We start from the raw sequence: 24,249 nt of genomic DNA, 5'->3' as shown, positions 1-24,249 counted from the left end.
CCTTCTGTAAACTGGAATAACGATTTCCCTGAGCCCCTCTCAAGTGCTTCTGAGCTTTTCGTAGATATAGTAGTGCTTCACAACCTTTCACAGCTTGTCAAAGAACCTACCCGTATTCAAAACAATACACAATCAATTCTGGACCTTTTCCTTGCAAATACTGCCGTAGTCCGCCGCAACCCACAAATTCAAGTTTTCGAAGGTATATCAGACCACAAAATGGTGTACCTTACGTTGGAAGTGAATCTTGCTCCACAGACTGAAAATCACGAAATAATTGTCCCAGATTTCTCCCGTGCCAGTGCTATTGATGTATTGGATGCACTAGACGGTGCTTTTTCAGAATTTCATGCCATGTGTGAATCAAACGAACATTCTATTGATATATGGGGCTACTTCAAGTTCCTGGTTCTGAAGTGTATCCGTGATTTTGTACCTGTGAAGCGAACAGTGCTGCGAACGCGCAATCCTTGGGTAACAAAAAAAATAGTATGAATAGAACAGAAGCTGAAAAAGGCAAGAAAACAACTCAAGCAACGCCCAACTGTTCCCGCAAGCGATCGGCTTCTTGGCTTGCGTACATTATTAGCCGATAAAATAAAAAAAGCAAAAGAATACTACCAAAAAATAACACTAAAAAATTTCCTTGTCTCATCCCCAGGAAAGTTCTGGCAGCACTTATCGCCAAAAAAGAAAGCTGCACCCAAATTCTGTATTGGTGATACCTTTTTAGCTGACAGTGCCGAAACCGCAGATGTGCTCAACCGATACTTCTGCTCAGTGTTTACGCGTGACGACGGTATCAGCCCACAGTTCTCTATCTATGAACATATTCTGCCGATTGGTGATATCAGAATTACTGAGGAAGGTGTGTTAGCACTTATGCTTAACCTCGACGCAAAAAAATCGCCCGGTGCTGATGGAATCCCGAATGCGTTTTTCCCCAATACGCCGAATGGTGTTCAAAGTATTTAACCTTAATATTCGAAAAATCACTGTCATGCGCGGAAGTACCAACCAACTGGAAGTATGCGAAAGTCATCCCCATACCAAAAACGGCAAATCCATCTCTCCTCACATCCTACCAGGCCAATATCTTTACTCTGCACATTCGCAAAAACCCTCGAACATGTAATTTTCAAACACATTTCCACCTTTCTTAACGACAATGCAATCATTGACGCATGACAACATGGTTTCCGGCGAGGTTTTTTTACCGTAACTCAGTCAGCTCATAGAAACACTTCACGACTTAGCGACAGCTTTAGATAGACAAAGCCAAATCGACTTAATATTTCTCGATTTTGAAAAAGCATTTGACCGCGTCTCTCACTCCAAATTACTGCCTAAACTAAAACCCATTTTAAAGAACGACACCTTAGTTAACTGGATTAAAGCATACCTCTCATTACGGAAACAATGTTTTCAAGTCAACGATGCAGCTTCGACAGCCACAACTGTAGACTCGGGTATTCCACAGGTTTGGTTTGGTTTGGTGCCTATATATATTCCACAGGGATCAGTGTTAGGGCCGCTCTTCTTTCTTGTCTTTATCAACGATGTCATCAGTGACATACCCGTCAAGATAAAGCTTTTTGCAGATGACTGCATTTTATACAACGAAATAGGGAATTCAAATGATCAGGAAGCTTTAAACACCTCGCTGTCTATAATACAAACATGGTGCTCGAAATGGCAGATGACTATCAACCTCAAAAAGACTGTTGCAATGACCATTACTCGCAAAAAGAATCCCCTAACATTTACCCATAGCATTAACAACCTGTCTTTATCTGTCGTGTCTACGTACAAATACTTGAGACTAGTAATAACATCAGATCTTAGGTGGAATGAACATGTAACATACATTTATAATAAAGCAATGAAGAAACTAGGCTTCTTAAGGTGATGAATAGGAAACGCTTCACCTGAAATAAAACTTTTAGCATATAAAACATTCATCCGACCCCTTCTAGAATACGCTGCGATTGTTTGGGATCCGCACACAAAAACCAACATCACTAAAATTGAGAAAGTCCAAAGAAAATCAGCTAGGTTTATTTTCAATTCGTACAGCTGGCGCACATCCCCATCATTTCTTCTAGAAGCTGCAGAACTGGAAAGCCTCTCAATAAGGCGTTACCGGGACAGAATGAAATTTTTCTTCTTACTCTATAATAATCAATTAGGAATAGATAAAACATTATATATTATACCGGCTAGACACCGCTGCATACTCTTATCACAACAAAAAGGTTAGAGACTTTTCCTGCAGGACCAACACATTTAAAAATTCTTTTTTCTCGCGTACGATTTCCGAATGGAACGCATTACCCGCCACAACTGTTGACTGTCCAACAGTTTCATCCTTTCTTTCTGCACTTTGTGAATAAACCATAGCATTTATCCCTCGTCTCTACCCGTCAAATCATGATTGTTAAAAGGTTTCTCTTGTGTTGTTTGTAATGCAGATTCTTGTTCAGTGTCTGCTATCTTGTTTGACTATATTGCACACTCGTGTTTTGTTTCAAACGCCCACTCCTGCCTAAGGCCTGGTAACAAGGCTGGCAGTACTTGTAAAATAAATAAAATAAAATACATTCATCACCTGTGCACCATCAGCCCTTGTCACAAAAGCGCGCACCGCGTGTCACGCAAGCCAGCGAAAGAAACGCACCGGGCCCGCGGCAGCTTTAACAGAGGGGGAGAGCGCATACACCTCAACAGTCGACGTGACCAACGGAGTCTAGACGTCGAGGCGACGGTAACCAGAGAGAGAGTGAGAGCACGCGCGTGCGCCGAGACACCTTCTCACCCGGCGAGTCGAGAAAGAGATTGCTACAGTGTGAGCGTGCGCCAACGGGATGAGTCATCACCCCCCCCCCTTGACGACGCTCCAACGGCGGCTTTGGAATTTGGTCCGGCATCTGCGCCTCGTTCACGGGGTCTTTGACAGCCCGATTACCACTTTTCTATTACTGTGCAAATATACCTGTAGCCATTTGCCTTTGCAGACTCAACTTCTTTCAGTGGTTTATGTTTTCAATTGATTAGATATCTTAAGTGACACACCAAATTTTTTTTTTTTTTTAGAAGCTCAATCACCACATACCTGTGATGCTTTGTTTCCCAAGCACCAACTAATGCCAGCAACTTCATCACGTTATCATGGCAATTGCTTAAAAGTCACAATTTTATTCGGTCATTTTGACAAGATTGCCAAGCTGATTAAACATAAATTGCACTGAATCCTTCTATATAATCTCAACTCTTTCCTTGATTGGCATCAGTACATCAAGCTTTAAGTTGACAACTTGAAGCATCACTTACATATTCTTCAGGGTAGGTAGGTTATCTTTCTGTTTGCTTGGATTGTTACACATTTTTGATGGCAAGCGCCATGAACACTTCCAGATTTTGCGAGAACTTTCATTTTTCAACTTATATTTCATCAGTGACTCAGCATGTTATACTTTCACAAGCATCATCCAAATGTGGTTCACGTTCAAGGCATTCACCAGACATGGTAAAGCAACATTTGGTGGCAGTTGCAGCAAATAGAGCAATGCAACAGTCGGAAAAGCAACCAACCTGCAATTGTACAGCAAAATCCCATTTTTGCAGCTGCTCTGACGCCACTGCTGTAATATAATATGCAGAAAACAGACAGCCTAATCTAATGATCAAAGAACCACTCAGTGACAACAGAAATTCAGACATGTGATCAAACAACAGCTCAGTGATTCACAGATCCAGATGTGATGCTGCAGCAACTGTGGAATTCGTTTCACGTGTTTCCACAGTACACCCATGTGCACAAGAAATCTAACACTATAGGGTATACCATTTGGGCAGCTGCTACCACTGCCACAGTCCTGCACTCCTCAGTCAGTCAATGGGCACTGAAAGTGCTGGATTTGCATGTAAGTAACACGACCACAAATATGATGCAACGAGCGGATTTTGGTCTCTCCTAAAGAAAAATTTATTGTGATTATATGTGTCATGAACCAGAATATAATGCGAGGCGCGTCCTGAGGCTGGAAATTTCAAAGAAAAAAGGCATATTCATGCCAATGCGGTAATATCCGTGAAAGTGAGCCATCAGGTATATGGTGGGTCCTTTTACACTGAGCTTTTTCCAATGAATTGCAAAATTTAGTGAGGCACCTGACACAGCCACCAACTCCACACCCCGTCACCACACATTCCTGCTGAGCCTCAACCCACACGATGGACCCCTATGTCTCATGTGAGCAGTGAGTGAGAATCCTTACAACATACAGCTTGTTTGAAAGCAGAAACAAATATAAGGGTTCTGCAAACGCCACATTCTTGAGTTGAGGCTATATGCACAGCATAGTTGCAGTGCACGCTTGCTTGCTTTAGAGACTACCACCATAATAAACTTGAACGGCATTGTTGACATTGTAGCATCGCCTCAGCGGGTTAAGATACGATTTGTTGCCCTTTTTGCACAACAGCACGCGTCTCAATTGTGCGAAATTAGGGCACCACAGCTGCACCGCTCGCTTCAAGCACAGTACTCAAACCACACATTCAGTGCTGAACCGTGGGCGGTCGACGCAGTCACATTTTTTGTGACTTGTAGAGAGCAGCACATCCCTCTACGTCCGTTAAGCAAAGGCGGACACGGCGACGCCACATCGCGGTTCGCTGAACTGCGCTGCCGAGGCGCTACGCCACTTCGACATTTCAATCGTCACCACCGCCGCGTTGTCAAGGAACACGGATCACACAACGCAGATTCTGTATTGCCAGAGCTCACCGAGGCCAAAGCCGCACTGCCACACAAGCACCACCGCGCCTTCTCAAAGGTCCCTAAATGATCGTGTCCTCTATAACTTTGTATAGAGGAGGCTATGCTTGAGGGATTCTTGTATTTAGACGCACGCGCTACGGTGGCTAGAATCTAGAATCTAGCCACCGTACACGCGCGTCGCGGCCATCAGCGCCATTTTGTAAGCGTCGCGCCTACGTCACGTCTCGAAGAAAATTCGCAACTCAAATGAACTGCAGGGGGCGCTGCAGGGATTTTTGTACTAAATTTTGTACGACATTTAGACGCACGCTGGCGCTATGGTACGGTGGCTAGCCACCGTAGCTATGGCTTGGCTACTTTGCGGCGACTTGGCCATAGACTCGGCTTTCGACTAGGGGGCAGGACAACTTCCGGCGCTGAGAATGCTTTCTTTGGCGGCTGCCGCTTCGCTGCCTTAAATGTAAGAAAACAACGGAAAGGGTTGAGCGAATGCAACAATAAGCGGCTATCATAATTTAGTAGAAGCATGCAAGTGAATACCGCACACCGATCAAATCCAGAATGAAACGGCGCAGCACATGAACTCGTGCGGCCTCACTTGGGAGCAGTGGTTTACAATGATGAACGCCAGCAAGCGGACTGCAGAGGACTTCATCCAAAGCGTTTTCGCCCCTACGGTAACGGTGCAGTGCACTTCTGACGCCGAGGATGTATGCAGAAGAAACAATCTCTCATTCGCAGAACTGCTGCAACCGTTCTGCCAGCAGGTGGAAGGTAGGTTTCCAGCTTGTTCCGTCTCGTACACGCATCAGCGTGCTTTGAATTTAAGGGATTTTAGCAGAACGGCGCTTACTTACCCTCCATAAAGATACTAGGATTATGTCGTGAATATGTTTACAAAAGCCACATTCCTACATTGCGGTAGTAATGCTGTCAGTTGGTTTGTTTCTCGAGTAGCGCATGGTTGATTGTGCAGTGTTTAGTACATTCCACTAACGTTGACGCTGTTTACATGCATGGTTGCACTCAATTACCGCTCGTAAATTTGTTCCATAAGTCATTGTGTTTATTTAGGCTAGCGTGGCACATTGTAGTGCATAGAACGCTCCAGAGCTAGTGGCATATAATAACTGACCGCAAGAGCCAGGGTAACATTTGCCAGCGTGCCGTAACATCGTGGTTGATGACATGCTATGCGTATTGTTGACGCTTTCTGCACGCCTACCTCCTTTTCCCGTAACTGTTGGCAACTTGCAACCGACAAATATAACTTGACATTCATTGCTGATTTTCCTTCGTTGGAACCTGTCTCTGATGCATTTCATCTGGCATCGTTTTCTGACATTATTTGTCTTTTAAGTCAGTGACATATCCTATTTTTCACTTTTTCAGGATCTTGATCCAAAACTTACGTTTAGATGTTGTCAAACGTCTATATATAATGTATAAGTCGTAAGGTGCTATCATCCATCATTTCGCAGAAACCGTCATTCTTGCCTTAGTATACTTTATGATAATATTGTGCAACAGGGTTTCAATTAGGGTTTTATAATTCGGGAGGTAGTGTGAACTATACTAGTTAAAGCTTAACCATTGTTGTATGAGCTTTTGTAAGGATGCAGTTTGCTTGTGCTTGTAGCTTTCAAGAGTGACACAAGAAGTCAATGTTATTTTTAATCTGTTTCATGATTGTTAAGTATAAACCGCATGCAAGCGATCTTGTGTGCAACAAGCGACGCGATGGAGATGGCTGTCATGTTCGCTCGTCGCCTACTAGTCATACCACATGCGAGCAACGACTTTGAGCGACGTCTCTCCGGTGTTGCTGGTATAAGGGCAGCAAATTTGCGCTGAAACTGGGGCGACACGTGCTATATTTAAGTTGATGTGTTTTACTATAAGAGCAACATAAATATTTCTAAAGGTCTTGCACTAGGCTCTTATCCTTGCACGTATCAAAATTAAGTCGTTTGCTCGTTCCGTGCGACAATCGGTAGTACTTGACTGATGTACATCCTGTTCCGGCTTTGCGCTATTGGCTAGTCGCTCATAGCACTTCCGGGCGACGAGCGACGAATTCTAGATTTCCAGAACCGAGCGATCGAGTGACAAGAAGCGATCTGTTTGCGCGGCGGCCCGTTTCGTTGCTCGTCACCGTTGTGCAAAAAATCGCTCTCATGTGGTTTGGGCTTAACACTTTATGTGACTTGGGTATCACCTATATGGAAAAGTAAAGCCCTAATTTTATGTCTATGGAACGGCTGGTCATTTAAAATGAAGGAAAAGGGGATCACTTTTGTAAGAACTCAATTTGGAATGAGTACATATCAATTAATTCTACATAAAGTGCATATGAAATGCCAAACGAATTTAAAAGTGATGGTCAAAAGTTGAAAATCTAATCATGTGAAGTTTCAGTCAGTTTGGCACATGTTTCTGTGGAAGAATTGCATTTCATGATTTCACAAAATTGAAGCGTATATATCTTTACACAGGGGTGTAGTGGTGCAACGAGTTTGGTGTCTCGATTGGGTGAATTAACGACTCGATAAGCCAGCAGTTGCTGAAACCAAGGCAGGGCTGGAGTACTGTTTATGCTACCAAAGGTAGGGGTCATATAGAGCAGTGTTGTACGGAACGGCGTTCCTGGAACTAGTTCCTTTTGGGAGGAACACCACCGTTCCATTAAGGGTTGGTGGAACTGTTACGGTAACTCGTTACGTTTACGAAGGAACGGCAGAGGGAACGGCGTTCCTTCTGTAAATGTTCCAAGGCATTGAACAGATGCCAGGGAGGATGGGGGAGTGCATGAGGCGCAAAGAACTAACGCTTGCCTGTCACGTGACTGTGGTGCATTTCTTTCATGAATTCTCCATTATATTGTTTCATGACTTAGGCTTCAAGATTGCCACGCTCCCTCCTGTAGTTTCGTTCCTCCATGCCGGCCTGTCGGACAGCAACATCGAGATGCAACTCTAGCTGAGTTCAAACAAGGGTCTTCACTAAATTGCGAATATGTATTCTGGACATTTTTTCCCACTCATACTGCAATATTGAATCCGCATTTATTAAATGCCTATGTATTGTTCCTTTCGATGCGGTTTCTTGTGCAAGAAATTTAATTATATCCTTCCAAGACCCCTTGAATAAATTGCACATTGCCTTCAACATTTTTTCGAAATTCACTCGGATGTGATTACGCAAAATATTCATTTTGGGTATGAAGTACGGTGCATGTGCAACTGTAAAGAAGTGGTTTACTCACATTCTTGTCATCCGCTTTCGAGGAATTTGACACTCAATTGAACTAGACCTCTGTGTCGTCCCAGACGGCCGAAAGCAACCTCGAGGCGTGTTTTGAAGTCACCGAGGTTGCGTGAAAATACCGGACGCGGTAGCAACATGGCAATGTGCTACACGTAGTTCCATCTTCATCTCGGCGTTTAAACAATTAAATGCAGTTTTTCCACAGCAAACATGAGGAGATAATAACGATAGTCATTTTTTTCACGTAAATGGAAACGGAACTTTTGGCATCTATCCGTGGTATTCAAATTTTAAAATTTGTTTTTCAAGTTCATGACATAACAGTAGACAATAAAAACCACCTTGAAGAGCGATTATGTTCCGTTGTTGTGTTCAGGTCTCAGGAGGATATTGGTGCATGTGAGTAACTTTCTATTTGCAGATCTGAAATGCAGTATCCTGACTGTGCATTTGAAGACCGAAGTGGAAAGTGCCATATGTGTTGCACTTGTAATAGACGAGCACCAAAGTTGCAGTTAGACATGTCTGGAGTATGTCCGGTGCTCCCTGAAAATAATTCATCTAGGAGCGTTTCTTTGGATTCTTTTTATCTCCAGATAATCTGCTGCCGGCGATGTTCAAATTCGTATAATATTTGTAGTTCGATGTGAGTTTTAAATTGGTCACTTTATTTCGCCTCAGGATTATCAGACATTATTTTAATTAAAAAAAAAAATCAAATGTAACGTTAATGTAAAGACACGTTCCAATGTTCAAAGTGTAACTGGAACGCATTCCTTTCGCATTAAAGGAACTTGTAACGGGAACTCGTTCCAAGAATGGGAAGAAACGAGGAACGAGCTTTCGTTCCTATTTTAGAGGAACATGCACAACACTGATATCAGTGGCGCACCGACAGGGGGGGTTTCGGGGGTTGTAACCCCCCCCCCCCCTGAGGCCGAGTTAACCCCCCCTTTTGTTTAACCCCTTTTCTTTCCTTGCGCATTTGAGTACTGCGACTAAGAGGTAAGACGCGCAATCGTCCGCACACTCGCAAAAAGCGCATTTTTTGACAATTTCCCGTGAAGAAATTGAAATTAGTGCTGTTTAGATGGTATTGGCAAACTGTCAACCCCCCCCCTAGCAGAGATCCTGGGTGCGCTACTGACTGATATACAGTAACTCTAGGCAGGACTAGCGGAATTCCCCCTAGCTTACATGTGATTCAGTGACTCCTGGCTTCTTTGATAGTTATGCTTGTGTCACCTCAAAATTGTTTGTTCATTTTAAGCTGGCTAACAAAGGACTTTGGACTTTGTTACAAAGAAGTTGACAAAGAAGGTTGCAAGCACTTCATAAGTGCAGACAAGGGAGGCGGCACTGTGTTAAGCCTTCAACTTGAGGCTTTAATTTTAAAGTGTGCTTATACACTACTATGGCATAAAAGCAATGTGTTTTGCGTGAATAAATAAGCCAGTATAAATAAAATAAAAGGCAGACATTTACTCTTACATTAATCAGCTTTAAGGTTTGCTATGTATGTTTACAGGGGGTGCTCTGCTTGAGGAAATGTGCGAGTGTGTGACCTCCACCTCATGCTGATGGTGTTTGGCGGGTATCTGTGGACAGTGGAGGACACTTACTTGTGTGTTCCCTCTAACTGGTCCCCTGAAGTAGTCCTAGTATTTTGTGCGCCATCAAATGTGGCTCACAATAGGCGGTGTTTGCCATCAAGATACATCTCGTTATAGCATTTGAAGTTTGTCATTAAATGTGTAAAAAGCTCTGACAGAACAATTTCAAGGAACATTTTGCGTAAATAGGTGCATGTAAAAAAAAATGAGGGAGGAGGAGGACGTCATGTCAATACATACTAAAAGACGTGCGATCTTCCAGGAGTTGTGGCTGCATTGCGATATGGGTGGGGAATGGAAAAGCACTCGTGCGCTGTCCTTTGGGTGTTTGTTAAAGAACTCCAGGGGGTGTTTATCCAGAGCTCTCCGCTATGGCGCTGCTCATAGCCCCTATAGTGCTTTGGGATGTTAAACTCAATCAACAATTTAATATGGTCCCATATAAGTCATGTGACTCATGAAACAAGTAACCAAACTCTTTTTACACGTATTGTTGCTATGGGAATTGCACCTTATTGTAAGCATTTTTTTCTTTCTGCTTGCTCTTTCTGAACAAATTGCATGTTTGTTTACGAATGTGTCTGCACACCCTTTAAATCATTGCTTTAATACTCATACCTTAGTCTGTATGTATATATTAATAGTATCTGTAAGGTGTCTTGTATAGATAATTCATAAAAAAACAACCATCGGAATATGTGGTGTTATGAGAACAGTTGAGGGCAATTCTTTGTGTCATGATTAAGGAAAAAAATAACCTAGGCGCAATATGTTGTGCAAAACAGGTGACATAAATCTGATAATCTTAGGCATATCTATATACCACATTCAATAGTGAAGTAGACATCTAGCTTTGCCTTTTATGAGCTACAGCTTTGGTTGCTGTACACTTCTTGTCAGTGGCATGTATTATTAGTACTGTAGCCAGGAACCTTATGTTGGGTGGCATTTGCAGCCTGCTTATAAACTGCATTATCATTCTGGGAAAGGTGTTCTCAAAGAGTCATAAAAATTTCGGGAGGTGTTCTGGCGCCCTCTGTCTGCATCCCTTTGCAGCGGTGTCAGACTTGATGTTCTTATGTTACGAAGAATTTAGATGCTTCGGTGCTGACTTTTCCAACATTGCTAGTTTTCTTGCATTAAACATAGCTTTATTTCTTATCTATTATAGCATGGAATGATGCTTCCTCCATGTGACTTCTACATGTCGCGAGGCCTCAATGGACAAGACCAAACATGCCTACATCGCATCAGACTAAACGTCGCGTACACGAACTACTTCAAGAGCAAGATTAAATTGACTGACTCGCCACTGTGCTTTCAATGTAATGCCCCTGAAGACCTGCAACATGTTCTGTGTGACTGCTGCCGCTACACATTTGAAGGCAGCATTACACCTTAAACAGGACTTGAGCTTGGAGACTCGGCATATTCTCGGCCCATGGCAGAGCACCATCTGTGCGTTACACGCCACGAAAGCGCTGCTAACATTCTTGCAGGCCACGAGCCTTAACGAAACTTTGTAAATAGGGTAATATATGTGTGTGTGTGACTGTATGTACTGTTAAATGTTTCACTGTATATATCATAATCATCACCCAGCACCTGGAGTAGCATGTCAGGCGAATAGCCAGGCTAACATCTCCACCATCTCATTAAAGCATGTCTCTCTCTCTCTCTCCCTCTTTCAGTATCAGTGAGGCCGCCAAATCTTCTCCAGGGGAGTGTAGCTGCCAAGCTGCACCTTAACATTCGAGACCTGAACAGTCCTGTGCCACAGCTGGCAGCGGCCAAGAAATTGCTCAATGACTCAGTTTCAAATGTCCAACCTCCTCTCAACGAGGATGCTGCCTCACTCACAAAGATCAAGGCGGGCAGCTACAATTTACTTGTGTCAAGTATGTGCTCAGAACCATGAATTACATTTTACTTGTCACAGCTACTGTATCTAAGTGAAATTATTCGCTTTGGTTTGGAAACAGAATATTGCCTTGACTCATCTTGGTTGATTTTCTTGCACTTTTAAAACAAGATTTACTTTTTGTATTGTGCTATGCAATTTTTTGAAAATTTGCACCCTTTGGGGCTTATCTTGTCCCCAAAACAATAATAGTCAGTCATCTATCCTGCGTGCCTTTCCTTTCTTTAACATTGCATGCCGGTACTTCCAGATCATGAATGGCATGCATGTTATCACTGTGACAGCATTCTTGACAGGAAAGTAGTGAGCGCAGAGTTTTCAAGAAAAGAAGTGCAAATAAGACAGATGACTCTTATTGTTTGAGGACAAAATACACTCCTATGGGTGTACAATTTGTTTTAGAGTGTAGCTTTTAGTCATTTATCAGAGTTTTGATAAGAAAGGTGTTTAATGCTCAGTGATGGAAACGCGATACTTGGATCACATTGCTGCTGGTGCTTTTTGCACCACCGATGGGTGCTTGGTGATTGCTGGGGGACCATATGCAGTCACGATGCGTCACAATGGCTCTCACTGTCATTGTATAACCAATGCATCAGCTCGGTGTCCCCACCGCCCACCGGTAATGCAAAAAACTAAGGGGGCACCTAAGCAATTCTTATGATGTGTAAATGCGAGAGCATTACTTGTCGCTGAGTGTGTCGCTGAGTTATGTCACTGAGTTTAGCGGTTACGGCAAAACGTTGCTGAGTTTAGTGCTGCTGCATTATGTTTCTGAGTGTAATGTTGCTGCTTATGAGGTTACAACTGCGCAAGACAACAAACCAGCGATATTGCGATCTCTCAGTTGAGTTGTAATTGCGGAGTTCTTATTAAAGTAGTGTTTCACGCACATTGCATTGAGTGTTCTTTCTCAGTGACACCACTTTTCAACACGATGAGACCACTTTTCCGAGCGCTGACAGTAGGTTTCCGAGTAGCACCATGGTGTTGAAACTACATTGCTTCATCGATTTTGTTGACGAACTCCACCTCATACTCTGGGGTGATGTCGTAGTCGTCGTCTGACGGGTACCTGAAGCACTTGCATCTTATTCGTCGTCGTCGCCCATGGGCTTCGGCGGCGGTGGGTACCCGACAATGTGAAAGGCAGAGCGAGCAGCTGCAGCTTGCTGTGCCATTTCCACAGCCGCTCGCTCTGCCATCTAGTGAATCGCCTGCCAGGCAGAGCCCAACCATGTACACAGGCTTGAAGATATTCATCACTGTCGTCTGTTGCAACGGTGGTGCAGCGGTTAGCATGCTCGGCTATGGAGCGGTAGCAGTGGCGGTGGGGCAGTGGATTGAATCTTCACTGTGGCCACTTTTTTTTTAGTTGGATTAAAATGACATAATTTATGTGCCATTTTCCTGCCATGGCCTTTCTGCCACGCCTTTTTGATGACTGCGGGGTGGCACAATGAGCCAAGTAATGCTCTCGCATTGAAAGTGCTGGCAGGGCATGTGGTTGGAATATTGCATTTCAATCGCTGAGTACTGTACATTCCTTGTAAGGCTACATGAACCTATGGAGCATAGCTGTATAATATAGGCATTTAACCAATACAACTCATGTGCATAAACAGGGTGACCTGACAAGAAAAAAAAAGAAAAACGTGGCCAGCTTACACTAGTGGTGCAAAGCTGGAGTAAACAGCGGAGCTGGTGATTGACCTAGTTTCTTCCAGGTTTTACTAGGCTTGGCTAAGTTGTGCTAGGAAATGCTAAGTGTTGCTAGGCACGGTATTCCGAATCGGCTCGCCGCCGCCGCGCAGATTCTCGCTTGGCCGTGCGACGCGCTTCAAGATAAGCGGCTTCTTCTTTGGGTGTCCGGATCTTCTTTGGTTGTCCCATGTCAAGGCTACATGTACTCGCCACAGAGTCAACGAGAGTTCTGCCGCTGTCGCGGCGGCTCCGAGCTTTATCCCCGTTGACGCCACGGCCAAGCTGCGCCTCCACACTTGCCCGGGCGTGGCTGGTCGAAACCTGCCGAGCCGCTGCCAGAAGCGCCTGCTGCAGTCACGGACGGACACTGCGCGCGTTCGGCGCGAACGCGGGGAAACAGGGAAATGCGGGCGGCGTCGGCAGCAGCTCTGCGTGTTGCCTCGTTGGTGCTGCTACAATTTCTTTCTCTCTGTCTCTTTCATTTTCTTTTTCCCTCTCTCAGCATTGCGCGCGTCGCGCGCTTGCTCTCCTTTCCTCCCCTTAATGTCCCATGTCAAGGCAACATGTGCACGGCACAGAGAGGAGGCGAAGCACATGCCGCTCCGTGAGGTGGTTGCTAGGCAACGCAGTGACGTCATAGCTCGGCGAGGTTTTGCGGCTCTCGGCACAACTTACGGCCGGCTTAATCAGCTCTGCTGTTAAAAATGGAAAGCTCTCTCAAGACAAGCCCAAATAAGTGGTATGGCTTGTCTGCACAAGCATTTATCCAAATAACGTAAATATGTGGCTCACTTAAGTTGAAAATATACTTCGTGTGTTCACTCTTCATCTACAGTATGTAACTTGGCTGAATTTATTAAAAACGTTGGATAAAAAAATAAAGGTAAACTTGCTGCTATAATTGATTACAGCATTGAACTAAGAAATGATGTGTCTTGCTTCTGACTAACGTTGTGCATCAAAATAAATGTACTATTACAGACCATCTGGAAATTTAGAACAAATGAAAGTACTCATGAAGGCAAGAATGTATATCAGATTACCAATTTTGAACAGAAATTGCAGAGAACATTAAGACTAAGAAACTGGGTTAAGAAACTGGCAATTTTTTTACATAACAGTGAAAACAATGAGCTTGAGTCTGAAATTGGTCAACCTGCCGACCAACCTCTGAGCCAAGTTGAACTGTCTACCATTCTAAATTACAACACCAACCTGCATGCCTATGATGTGTTGTTGCACTTTGCTTCACGCAAAGTGCAAAGTGGGTGCTTTATGTAATGTTTGCACGATACTTTCAGCCAAGATGTACAGCGAAAAGTATTACATAAAGTGTAGTTGCTGTTACATCATAGAAAAAAAAGAACGAAACATAGCCTCTTGTGTTCTGACATGCTTAAAAAAAATAACATTACAAGCGTTAAACTTCTAAATTCCAGATCTGAATATGCTCATAGAGTGAACTTGCTTTATACAGTGGAACCTCGTTGATCCGATTCTGTGTAAAACGCTTTTCGGGATGTGTTTTTTTTTTCTTTTCCCGATAATACGATTTAGTTGGATAATATGTTGGGTGATAGGATCTTTGGATGATACGATTTTTGGAGGATACGCTTTATTTTCCGGTTCTCGTGAAGATCGTATCAATGAGATTACACTGTACTGATATGATAAACTTGCTGAACTTACACTTTATAACTATAATATAACTAAGGAAAATTCTTTAGCATTTCTGTGCATTTAAAACTTGCCTTTTGTGGATTACACTGTGTGATATAGTTGGTGATAAAGTAATGTTACTTGAAGATGGAAGCATTGAACACAGGAGGAAGAATAAATAGGTACAGTTCTTTTTTTTTCTCTTCAGTACTTGGTGACTGTTCATAGGCTTCAGGAGTTACATTAGGGTCCCCAGTTTCTTTGCTTAAAATAAAATGGTCTCTTACCTATGATGTTTTTCACATAGTAAGGATACTTTGGTTGTTCACTTTACTGAAAAGACGTTCACAGTATTGTAAGTGCAAAGAGTTCTCAAAATTGTGGGCAGTGGGCATCATTTTACTTTGGTCCTAATCAATATTTTCTCCTTTTTTTCCCCCAAATTTCAGCATCTACGCCATGGTTCTACTCCTACAGGGATGCATTCTTTCGGGTCCTGCCTCCACTGGAACATGATTTTACGCGGCATTTTCTTGCCTGTATCCTTTAATGCACCCTTGTGACAAACCTGTGAGCTCAGCTCATACACAGTTGCCCCAGAAAAGATTACAGAAGTTGTGGCAGTTTACTACTTTTTATAAGTAATCGCAGATTTGCAATGGGCACTTTTTATTTTCATACTTTTGCAAATTGGATGGCAAAATGTACTTAAATTTCCGTGACGAAGTGTCTAAGCGTAACTTTTTGATTCTGGTTTTTGTTTTGGTTCAATGAAAATGGTTCACTTCCTGTTCAACTTCATAGCAAAAAAATTATGGGTCAAACTGGTTCTAACTGGTTAATGTTCATTTGCATAACCTTGCAATAATTACAACAAAAGCAGCATAAATTTCATTTGTACAGAAAGTTGATGCTGCTTTTGAGGTGCACAAAAAGACTGAAGTTATGCATGCTGTTCTTCTTGCCACAAGTAGTTGAAAAAAATTGCTTTGTGGAAGCACACCTCGGAAGCAATATGTCAGAAGCAATCGTGGCCACAATCGTGGCCACCTGATTGTTGCAAGCGTTTTCGAACAGTTGCGATGTACCTATGGCGGTCCTATGTCGAAGGTGCAAGAAGAAAAGCTTGACTCAGTGTGCAATGGGATGCTGCATCTAGAGGCAAATAATATACAAGCCTTTTGCAATCTGTCAGTAAAATTCTAGAAATGCAAAACACCCTTAAAAGAGACTTAGATACGCTTACAAAACGCGTCGATGACCTTGAATCTAAACCTGTGTCTATGCCCTGTAAACAGCCTTCTGAAACCTGCAACAATGATGTTAGCAAACTCCAAGAAAAAATTGATGACCTAGAAAACCATTCACGAACGTTGAATGCATTGTGTTTTTTGGCATTGAAGACACCGACCGTTTAGAAACGCAGGACAGTACCGAGACCAAAGTTCAAGAATTTTGTGTAAATAAACTAGGTGTTTCAGTCCAGTCTATTGTGAGGGCCCATCGCCTGGGCCGCTTCTCGATTGAAAAAAATTGTCCAATAATAGCGAAATTCTACAATGAAAAAGAAGACACTGCTACGCAATGGCAGCAAACTCAAGGATGCCACATTCAGGATCGCACGGGACTACTCGGTTGCTGTGCGCGATAGGCGTCGTAAACTTTGGCAGTTCTCAAAGTCGATAAAGAAAAAGGGTGATCGTTCTCGCCTTGTCTTCAACAAGCTCTTCGTAAATAATGATGCTTACGTCTGGGACTCGGATGCCAACTGCGCAGTTTGTTTGCAAACGTCCGAAAATGGTGCGCCACAAGTAGAAAATCAACCCTCGGGAAGTCGCGATGAATGACCCAATCATCCACCTGCCTTAGCACAATCAACTAACCCTTCTTTGCCACCGCCCTATAAGCATAGTCGTGATAATGCATTGTGTTTCCTTTATACAAATATAAGAAGCATCCTCTCGAAAACCGTCCCACTTTCCTCGCTTGTGGACTCGTGTTCTGCATCAGTAATCGCTGTCACGGAAACGTGGCTTACAGACGATGTACCAGACGACATTTTTATTACACATGCTTCGTATAATACTTTCGCTGCGACAGAGCGAATCGCCGCGGCGATTCGCTCTGTTTGTTGGCTATAAAAAGTGAATTGTCCATATAATTACTACGTTTCTTGAATGCGTATGGGTGTTGTTGAAAGGTGTAAAAGGCGCTTACATACTTATTGGTGTTTTTATCGCGCCCCAGACATGGGCAGTGGTTTTGCTGAAGAGTTCTTTCGCATTTTGAGTGAAGTGTGTAACCGTTTTTCAAATTGTTCTCTGTTGATATTTGGTGATTTTAATTACCCACATATTAACTGGACAACACTATCTGTCGTGGCAAGTGAAAGAGAATCTAACTCATTTCTTCAGTCATGTTTAGATTTTTCTTTATCTGAACTTATCATGCAACCAACACGCTGCACTGCCACTTGCTCGAGTATTCTCGATCTAATCCTTACTAGTGTTCCCGATATTTGTGCCAACATTAGTCATTTAGATGGTTTCTCCGATCATGACGTCATTACTTGTAACATAGTCTGTCCACCTATTAGCAGGAAAATTATTACAAAGAAAATTAAATGCTATAATAGAGCTAACTTTGATGGAATAAACGCCGATTTATATCTTTTTGCAGATCAGTTTCGTCATATTTACCTGTCCCGTACAGTTAACGATAACTGGACCGCGTTCAGAAATGTGTTTACTGGCCTCATTTGCAAATATATACCGACCATAACGATTAGGAGTAACAGTTCTACCCCTTAGTTTAACCAAAAACTGCGGTGCCTAAACAACAGCAAAAAGCAGCTGTATAGGCGAGCCGTCAAATGCAATCACTCATCATCATGGCTTAACTACAAACAGTGCGACAGGGAATACCAGGCTATGCTTAAAACCACTCGCCGTCACTTTTTCAGCCACGACCTATCATCCATGCTGACTAATAACCCTTGTAAATTTTGGCAAGTAATTCCAAACAATCATCCTGATGTAATGCTTACTGATCACACAGGCATCACTATTCCCAAGTCAAGGTGTGCACAGGTATTAAACGACACATTCTCGTCTATATTCACCCGCGAGGATATCACTTCATGCCCAGACATAGGTACACTTCCCGATATCGTGATGCCGCAGATAATTGGTAGCGAGTCCGGTATCGTATCATTACTTAATAATCGTAAGGTGTCATCTGCAACTGATCACGTCGGTTTCAACAACAAGTTTCTCAAAAGTACATCACAAAGCATCTCGGGAATCTTGTGCGCTCTTTTTTCCCAAACTTTGTCATCGGGCCAAATTCCTAATGACTGGAAAACAGCCAAGGTCATACCTATTTTTATATCTGGTGACCGCTCATCACCACTCAACTACCGGCCCATTTCGTTAACTAGTACCGTCCGCAAACTACTAGAGCATGTCATACATTCGCAAATCATAACATACCTAGAGGAACATAACATAATCTTCAAATATCAGCACGCCTTCTGCAAGGGATATTCATGCGATGGGCAACTAGCTGGATTTACTAATGGCTTGCTTTCATGGATTGATGCTGGAAATCAAGTTGACGCCATCTTCTTAGATTTTTCGAAAGCTTTTGACCGCGTTCCTCGCCACAGGCTACTACTGAAACTAAAATATCTTCACATTCATGCAGACATCATTGCATGGATTAAAGATTTCTTGTCATATCGAACTCAATTCACAAGTATTAATAACTACAACTCCTCTTCTATTCCTGTTACTTCCGGCGTCCCACAAGGGAGCGTGCTCGGGCCCTTTGCTTTTTCTAGTCTATATTAATGATTTGCCTAACTTCATGACATCCCGGGTACGATTGTTCGCCGATGATTGCATTATTTACTGTGAAATTACTACTGACACTGACCATAAAGCACTGCAATCAGACCTAGATGCATTGAATACATGGTGTTCTGACTGGCAAATGACCCTAAATTATACTAAAACTAAGTGCATGTCATTTTCACGCTCCTCGTCTCGCATTCCAACGTCATACTCCCTTGATAATAATACTGTTGAGTTTACTACCGCGTATAGATATCTAGGAGTCAATTTGCAATCGGATCTGACATGGCATCATCACATCAACATTACTCTTGCATCTGCTAACTTGCTAACTAAAGCAAGCACCTTCATACCTAAAGAAACTCGCGTACACCACTTTAATCATACCTAAAATTGAATATGCATGTGCCATATGGGATCCAAACCAGGACTACATCGTACGTAACCTTGAATCCTTGCAAAGCCGTGCTGCTCGTTTCATCTTTTCAGACCCCCCCCCCTATGTAATACCCTCTTCTGGAGGGCCTTTAGGGGTATTTTAAATAAATAAATAATTTCTATTGCACTTACTTTAGTTCACGCACTAGTGCAGTCAAAAACAATTACCTAGCTAGGAAACACCTGAATGACAGCAAGCCTGTGCGCATTTACAAATGAGGTAGCGAGGATGAGCCACAAATGGAGATTATGCATGGATCAAAAGTTCCAGAGAAGGTGACCAACTTTAACTAAAAACCGTTACTTTTTCTTTTTGAAGCATTTGTACCACAAAAATGTCAAGCTTTGGCTCACGGCATTACCCCTGATAGCTTTCTGTAGCAGATGATGGGTTTCTGCAGCAGTATTGTTAAGTTTGAATCAAAACTTGATGCACATTCTTTGCTCCGAAAGTCCATCATATTGATAAAGAATAAATGCACCGAATCACTGAAACATAAATTTGCAAAATCAAACTGAACAAAGCATGTCCTCTCAGCTGCACTGCTGCCGGCACACTGATACACAAAGCGTACTGCTTGCCACATTTAGCACCGGAAAGGTGTAGTACACCCAGTTTGCACGCACTGTGTAAGTTCCTCAAACTTTTCGGTAGCACCTCGTACCATCTGCCAACTGAGAGAGCACGCAAACGCAGATGGGGCAAAAGTTCCGTCTATGAGCTCATGACTCCAAATCAGTCAAGCTTTTGGCAAGCAGCTTTGGGTTTACAGTTATCAAGCAATTGTAATGTAAAAATGTTCAACCACGCTATGCCGTGCCTGCCGTCACAATACGTGTCCATTTTTAAAAATCTGCGGCACCAGGTTTGGATTATCTTAATCGGCTGAACCCATTGCATGCCACTATGATTCACGAAATCTTCAAAGAGGTTATTTCACCTTATTTGCCTATCAGGCATTTTTGTGGTGTCCTCAGAACATGGTTCTCCAGAGGAAGAGCTTGAGAAAATGGCCCAAGGCCACCAGGCAGGCCAATCTGAAGGCAGCCAGCGATGGTTCTTTCCACAATGCCTCAAGTATTACCTTCTCCTTCATGATGTGTCTCAAGGCAACCAAACTAAGTGAGCTCTTAAAACACTTTTCTGTCAAAAGCACTAAGTTGATTTAATTCACTGATGGTACTCATGTTTGAGTTTCTTGCTGCATCTGCAGTTTGTAAAAATGTTCCGTAGAGTGTGCTTGCTGTCTGATCACATTAAGGTGTGATGACACTCTGTAGATAAACTTATTTTAGGGGTTGAAATTATAGTACTGGCTGTGCCTTTTTAGGAGGACCATTTTAATGCTGTTTGTGTTTAAAGCTTTCAAGAAACTATTTTGCAATTTTTTAATTTAATGGTTTTCTTTAAAAAGTGCCAAAATTGCGCCCTCCCACCAGCATTTGTACCTTTGAAACCAAATGCGGTATCCTATAATGTTTTGGCCTTTATGCAGGGCTACCAATACACTAGAATAAAAAATATGTGATGCTTGTTTGAGCAGTTATTGATCAAAATGTAGAAACACAACATAACCACCTTTTCGTAAGCCTATATTCTGAGGTAACAGGCCATATATAAAATATCATTAGTGTAATTCATCAATCCTAGTTCATTACACACCTTGATATGTAATAAAACAGCCTGCAAAGTTTCAAAAGAAAACCTTCATCGAGTAAAAGTTTGTCAATGATGGTGTAGCAGAAAATGGAACAAATTGTGCTTTGAGAAAAGCAAGAATAAAGATTATTAAGTTGAAATATACAGATGAAAGCAAAGTTCTAGATGACTAATATGCTCCAGACTCTGTTACACAGTTACCTGCACCTGAATGATTCCTTATCTGTCATGCCCCCTCCTCCCCCCCCCCCCCCCCTTCGCATATTTTTCACTAATATTCTAAGCATCTCTTGCTTAACTTGACTGTTGAGCAGTACCTTATTTACTTGATTGTAACGCACACCCGTTTTCTGTGACCAAAAGAGGAGGAGGAATAAACATTTATTGCGGAACCAGCACTTTAAGATGGCCGGGCCTAAGCCTCTCATGAGGGGACGTCGAGGGCTTGCCTTGCCGCCGCCTCACGGGCGTGCTGGGTCGCCCAGGTTTGGTCGTCGAGGGCGGAGCTCCGCAGAGCCTCACGCAACCTCGACGAGAGGGTCGTGGTGACCAAAAGAGAGGAAAAAAATTATTTACAGTACCGTGCACCTCATGCTTTAATGCAGAAATGCAACTATCGCTCAAGATTTTCTCCCAATACACTAAAGTTGCGATGAACAAAAAAGTCCCAGTTTTGCCCGAAAGGAGAAGCATCGATTGCGACAGTAAATTAGCAGACAGCTATACAAAGTAAGGATAGTAGTTTTATCGGCCGTAAAAACTTGTAAGCATTCACTGTTTAACTAAATTGGTAGACTAATGCCTAAGCACATGTACTACAGCACATGGTCGAAGCTATGGAAGCTAGGCTCGAAGTGCGTAGGAGGTGGCCATATTGAAATGCCGATGACGATATGGTAGTGCAAATTTAGGGTCGTACTCGATTCTAACGCGCAGGCAATTTTTGGACCCTTTTTATCGGAAAAAAAGTTCGCGTTAGAGTCGAGTAAATACGGTAAATGATTCCAGCCTCTTTGATTCCCAGCACTTCTTGAATGCATACATTTCCTACAGGTCTTGCCAAATCAGGCTATTGAAACGCCCTCTCATGTGAGCTTTATAACATTAGCAAAATATTGTATAAAATCTTACATTTTTCACAAATATTATTGATGTGAGCAAAAATAATACAGTAAAAGCTCGATGATACGAATCTCACGGGGTCATGAAAAATATTCGTATTAGCCGAAATTCCTATCATCGAAACACAATTAAAACTACTGTCGAATCTCGATAATTCAAACTCGAAGGGGCCCGAAAATTTGTTCGAATTACAAGGACGTATTTTTGAAGTATTCATGCACCATAGCACGATGCACGAACGGTGCGAGTCGTAAAATATCGCGGCGTGCAAGCGCATAGCAAGCGCGGGCCACGAAACTGCCCACGTCGGCTAACGGTCGCTTCCCGATAACGACAGAAAACGAAGCTTCAGGGAGCGAGTGGGCGGCGCCGGCACACGGGTGCACGCGGAGACCGTCGAAGGTGAAGGAGGAGGGCGGTAGGGAAGCGGATTTGGCTGCGTCAACTCCGCCGCTTCGGTGGCTCCCCTCGCCCTCCCTCTCAACTCCCTCGTAGCTCTCTCACCTTCGACTCCGTGCGCACATCTCCGTGCGCGCCCGCCGCCGTGCTGGCGCCAGCTTATTTTAGCCACCCCCTGAAGTTTCGTTTTCTGCTGTTATCGGGAAGCGAGCGTTTGAGGGCTTGGCAGTTTCGTTGGCCCGACTGTGCCTCCGCCGCTGCTTCCCTCTGCGCTGCTGCCGCAGCGTGCAAGGTCAACATGTGACTAGAAAATAGAGGAGAAGGGTTCACTGCCATTTTATCCGCGTGGCTGAGACGCCAGCACTAGTGTGTGCTAGAATACAGTTGTCTAGAACACTCTAGTCGGAACGTACACGCTTGTTTCGGCGCGATGCAGAAACGGCGGCCTTGCAATTTGAGAGAGAAGGAAATTTCCGCCGCGTATTCTTTTTTTTTTTTTCCCGTTCCTTCGCGCGCGGCATTGAGGGGTCTCTCCTGAGCTTTTGCTCTATGGCGGTGTCGGAGCAATGCCGGTCGGAGGCGCCGCCGCGTCATTTGGCGCGCTGCTAAGAGCATTGTCGGTGCGCGGTATGTTCGAAATAAGCGCGTTCGAATTCGCTTGCTTCGCGTTGACGATGAACGAAAGCACGTTTTTCATGATAGTCTCGCTGTGCAACAATTGTGCTCAGTGTTGACGTTGCGAGGCCTAGCTCCTTAGCCAACTCCGTCCGCTTCCTCTTGGGATCCTCATCGACCTTTCGAAGAATGTCTAATTTCTCTTTAAAGGAGAGTGCTTTCCGCTTGCGAGACATAGCTCGCTGTGACTAGGCAAAATGGCGCAAACACGAAGAACGCGGCCCGAAGCGCAGCAGCCACTCCATCTGACGGCTCGCAGAAAAGGAGGAAAAGTACAAAAGCACCAAAAGCGCCACCGCTTCAAACTCTTCGCGCCCAGTCGCGGAGTCCGCGCTGTCCGGTGCCGCGCCTCCGCACCAAAAGAGAAGGAGAGAAAGCGCGTGACTGCGCGCTGTTCTCTTTCGCGGCCGTCGGTGGGGCGGTGTTTATTCGTATCAACCGATGCAGGCTGAAAATCGATTCGTAACAACCGTTCTCTAGCACGTTGCAAAGTAATGGGGCTCGGCCGGGACCACAGAAAAATTCGTATCATCCGGAAATTCGTATTAGCCGTGATCGTATCATCGAGCTTTTACTGTACTTACATATTGTTATTCTAAAAAAAAAGAAAGTAAAATAAAAAGTGAAACCAAAATTTATCAGTTTCTGTTTCACCAAATACAGTGTACGCTATTATTTATCCTGTAACTTTTTAATGGCACAAGGAAGACGTATGATTCTTGTTGCAATAGGGGAGTAGTGTGTGGGATTGTATAAAAATATAAAAGGTAAAAATGCAAGTTTTTCAAGAAATTTGATATTTCAAGAGTGTCCTCATAGCTTATGACGGGTTTCTGACCACTTCTCATGTCTGTCATAGCTTCTGCTTGTCATGTATGACACCTTGCTTAGTTCTGCATAATCTAAATTGGAACTTTGTAAACCGACGTGTTTCACAACAGTTTGTTCTTCTGTGACTTGTAGCATATAGACTGGGACATCTTGCGTGTTTTTTGTTGCAGTTGTAGTAAATTGCCATACCAAAAGTTTATGCTGCTTAACCCATTCGCTGCCAAAGCCGGCGAATCGCCGGGCGCACCTGCAGGGGTAGTATTGCCAAAGCCAGTGAATCGCCGGGCAGCCGTAATTTGTATTTCTCGAAGCTATCGATGAAC

General features: G+C 43.4%; 1 protein-coding gene across 1 annotated transcript in view; it reads left to right on the top strand.

The window, feature by feature from the left end:
• Window positions 1–5,166: 5,166 nt before the first annotated feature.
• The window catches only part of LOC119433262 (trafficking protein particle complex subunit 8-like), a 142,644-nt gene continuing 123,561 nt past the window's right edge, over window positions 5,167–24,249 (top strand). The window contains exons 1-4 of the mRNA XM_037700413.2: window positions 5,167–5,557; window positions 11,355–11,561; window positions 15,397–15,486; window positions 20,197–20,362. Coding sequence (XP_037556341.1) covers window positions 5,362–5,557; window positions 11,355–11,561; window positions 15,397–15,486; window positions 20,197–20,362 — 659 coding nt within the window. The 5' untranslated portion in view covers window positions 5,167–5,361. The remainder of the gene's footprint in view (window positions 5,558–11,354; window positions 11,562–15,396; window positions 15,487–20,196; window positions 20,363–24,249) is intronic.

Source organism: Dermacentor silvarum, chromosome 1 (assembly GCF_013339745.2).
Source record: "Dermacentor silvarum isolate Dsil-2018 chromosome 1, BIME_Dsil_1.4, whole genome shotgun sequence".
Lineage (NCBI taxonomy): Eukaryota > Metazoa > Arthropoda > Arachnida > Ixodida > Ixodidae > Dermacentor > Dermacentor silvarum.
Note: the sequence above shows the minus strand (reverse complement) of the source record. Positions and strands in the feature narration are given on the sequence as shown.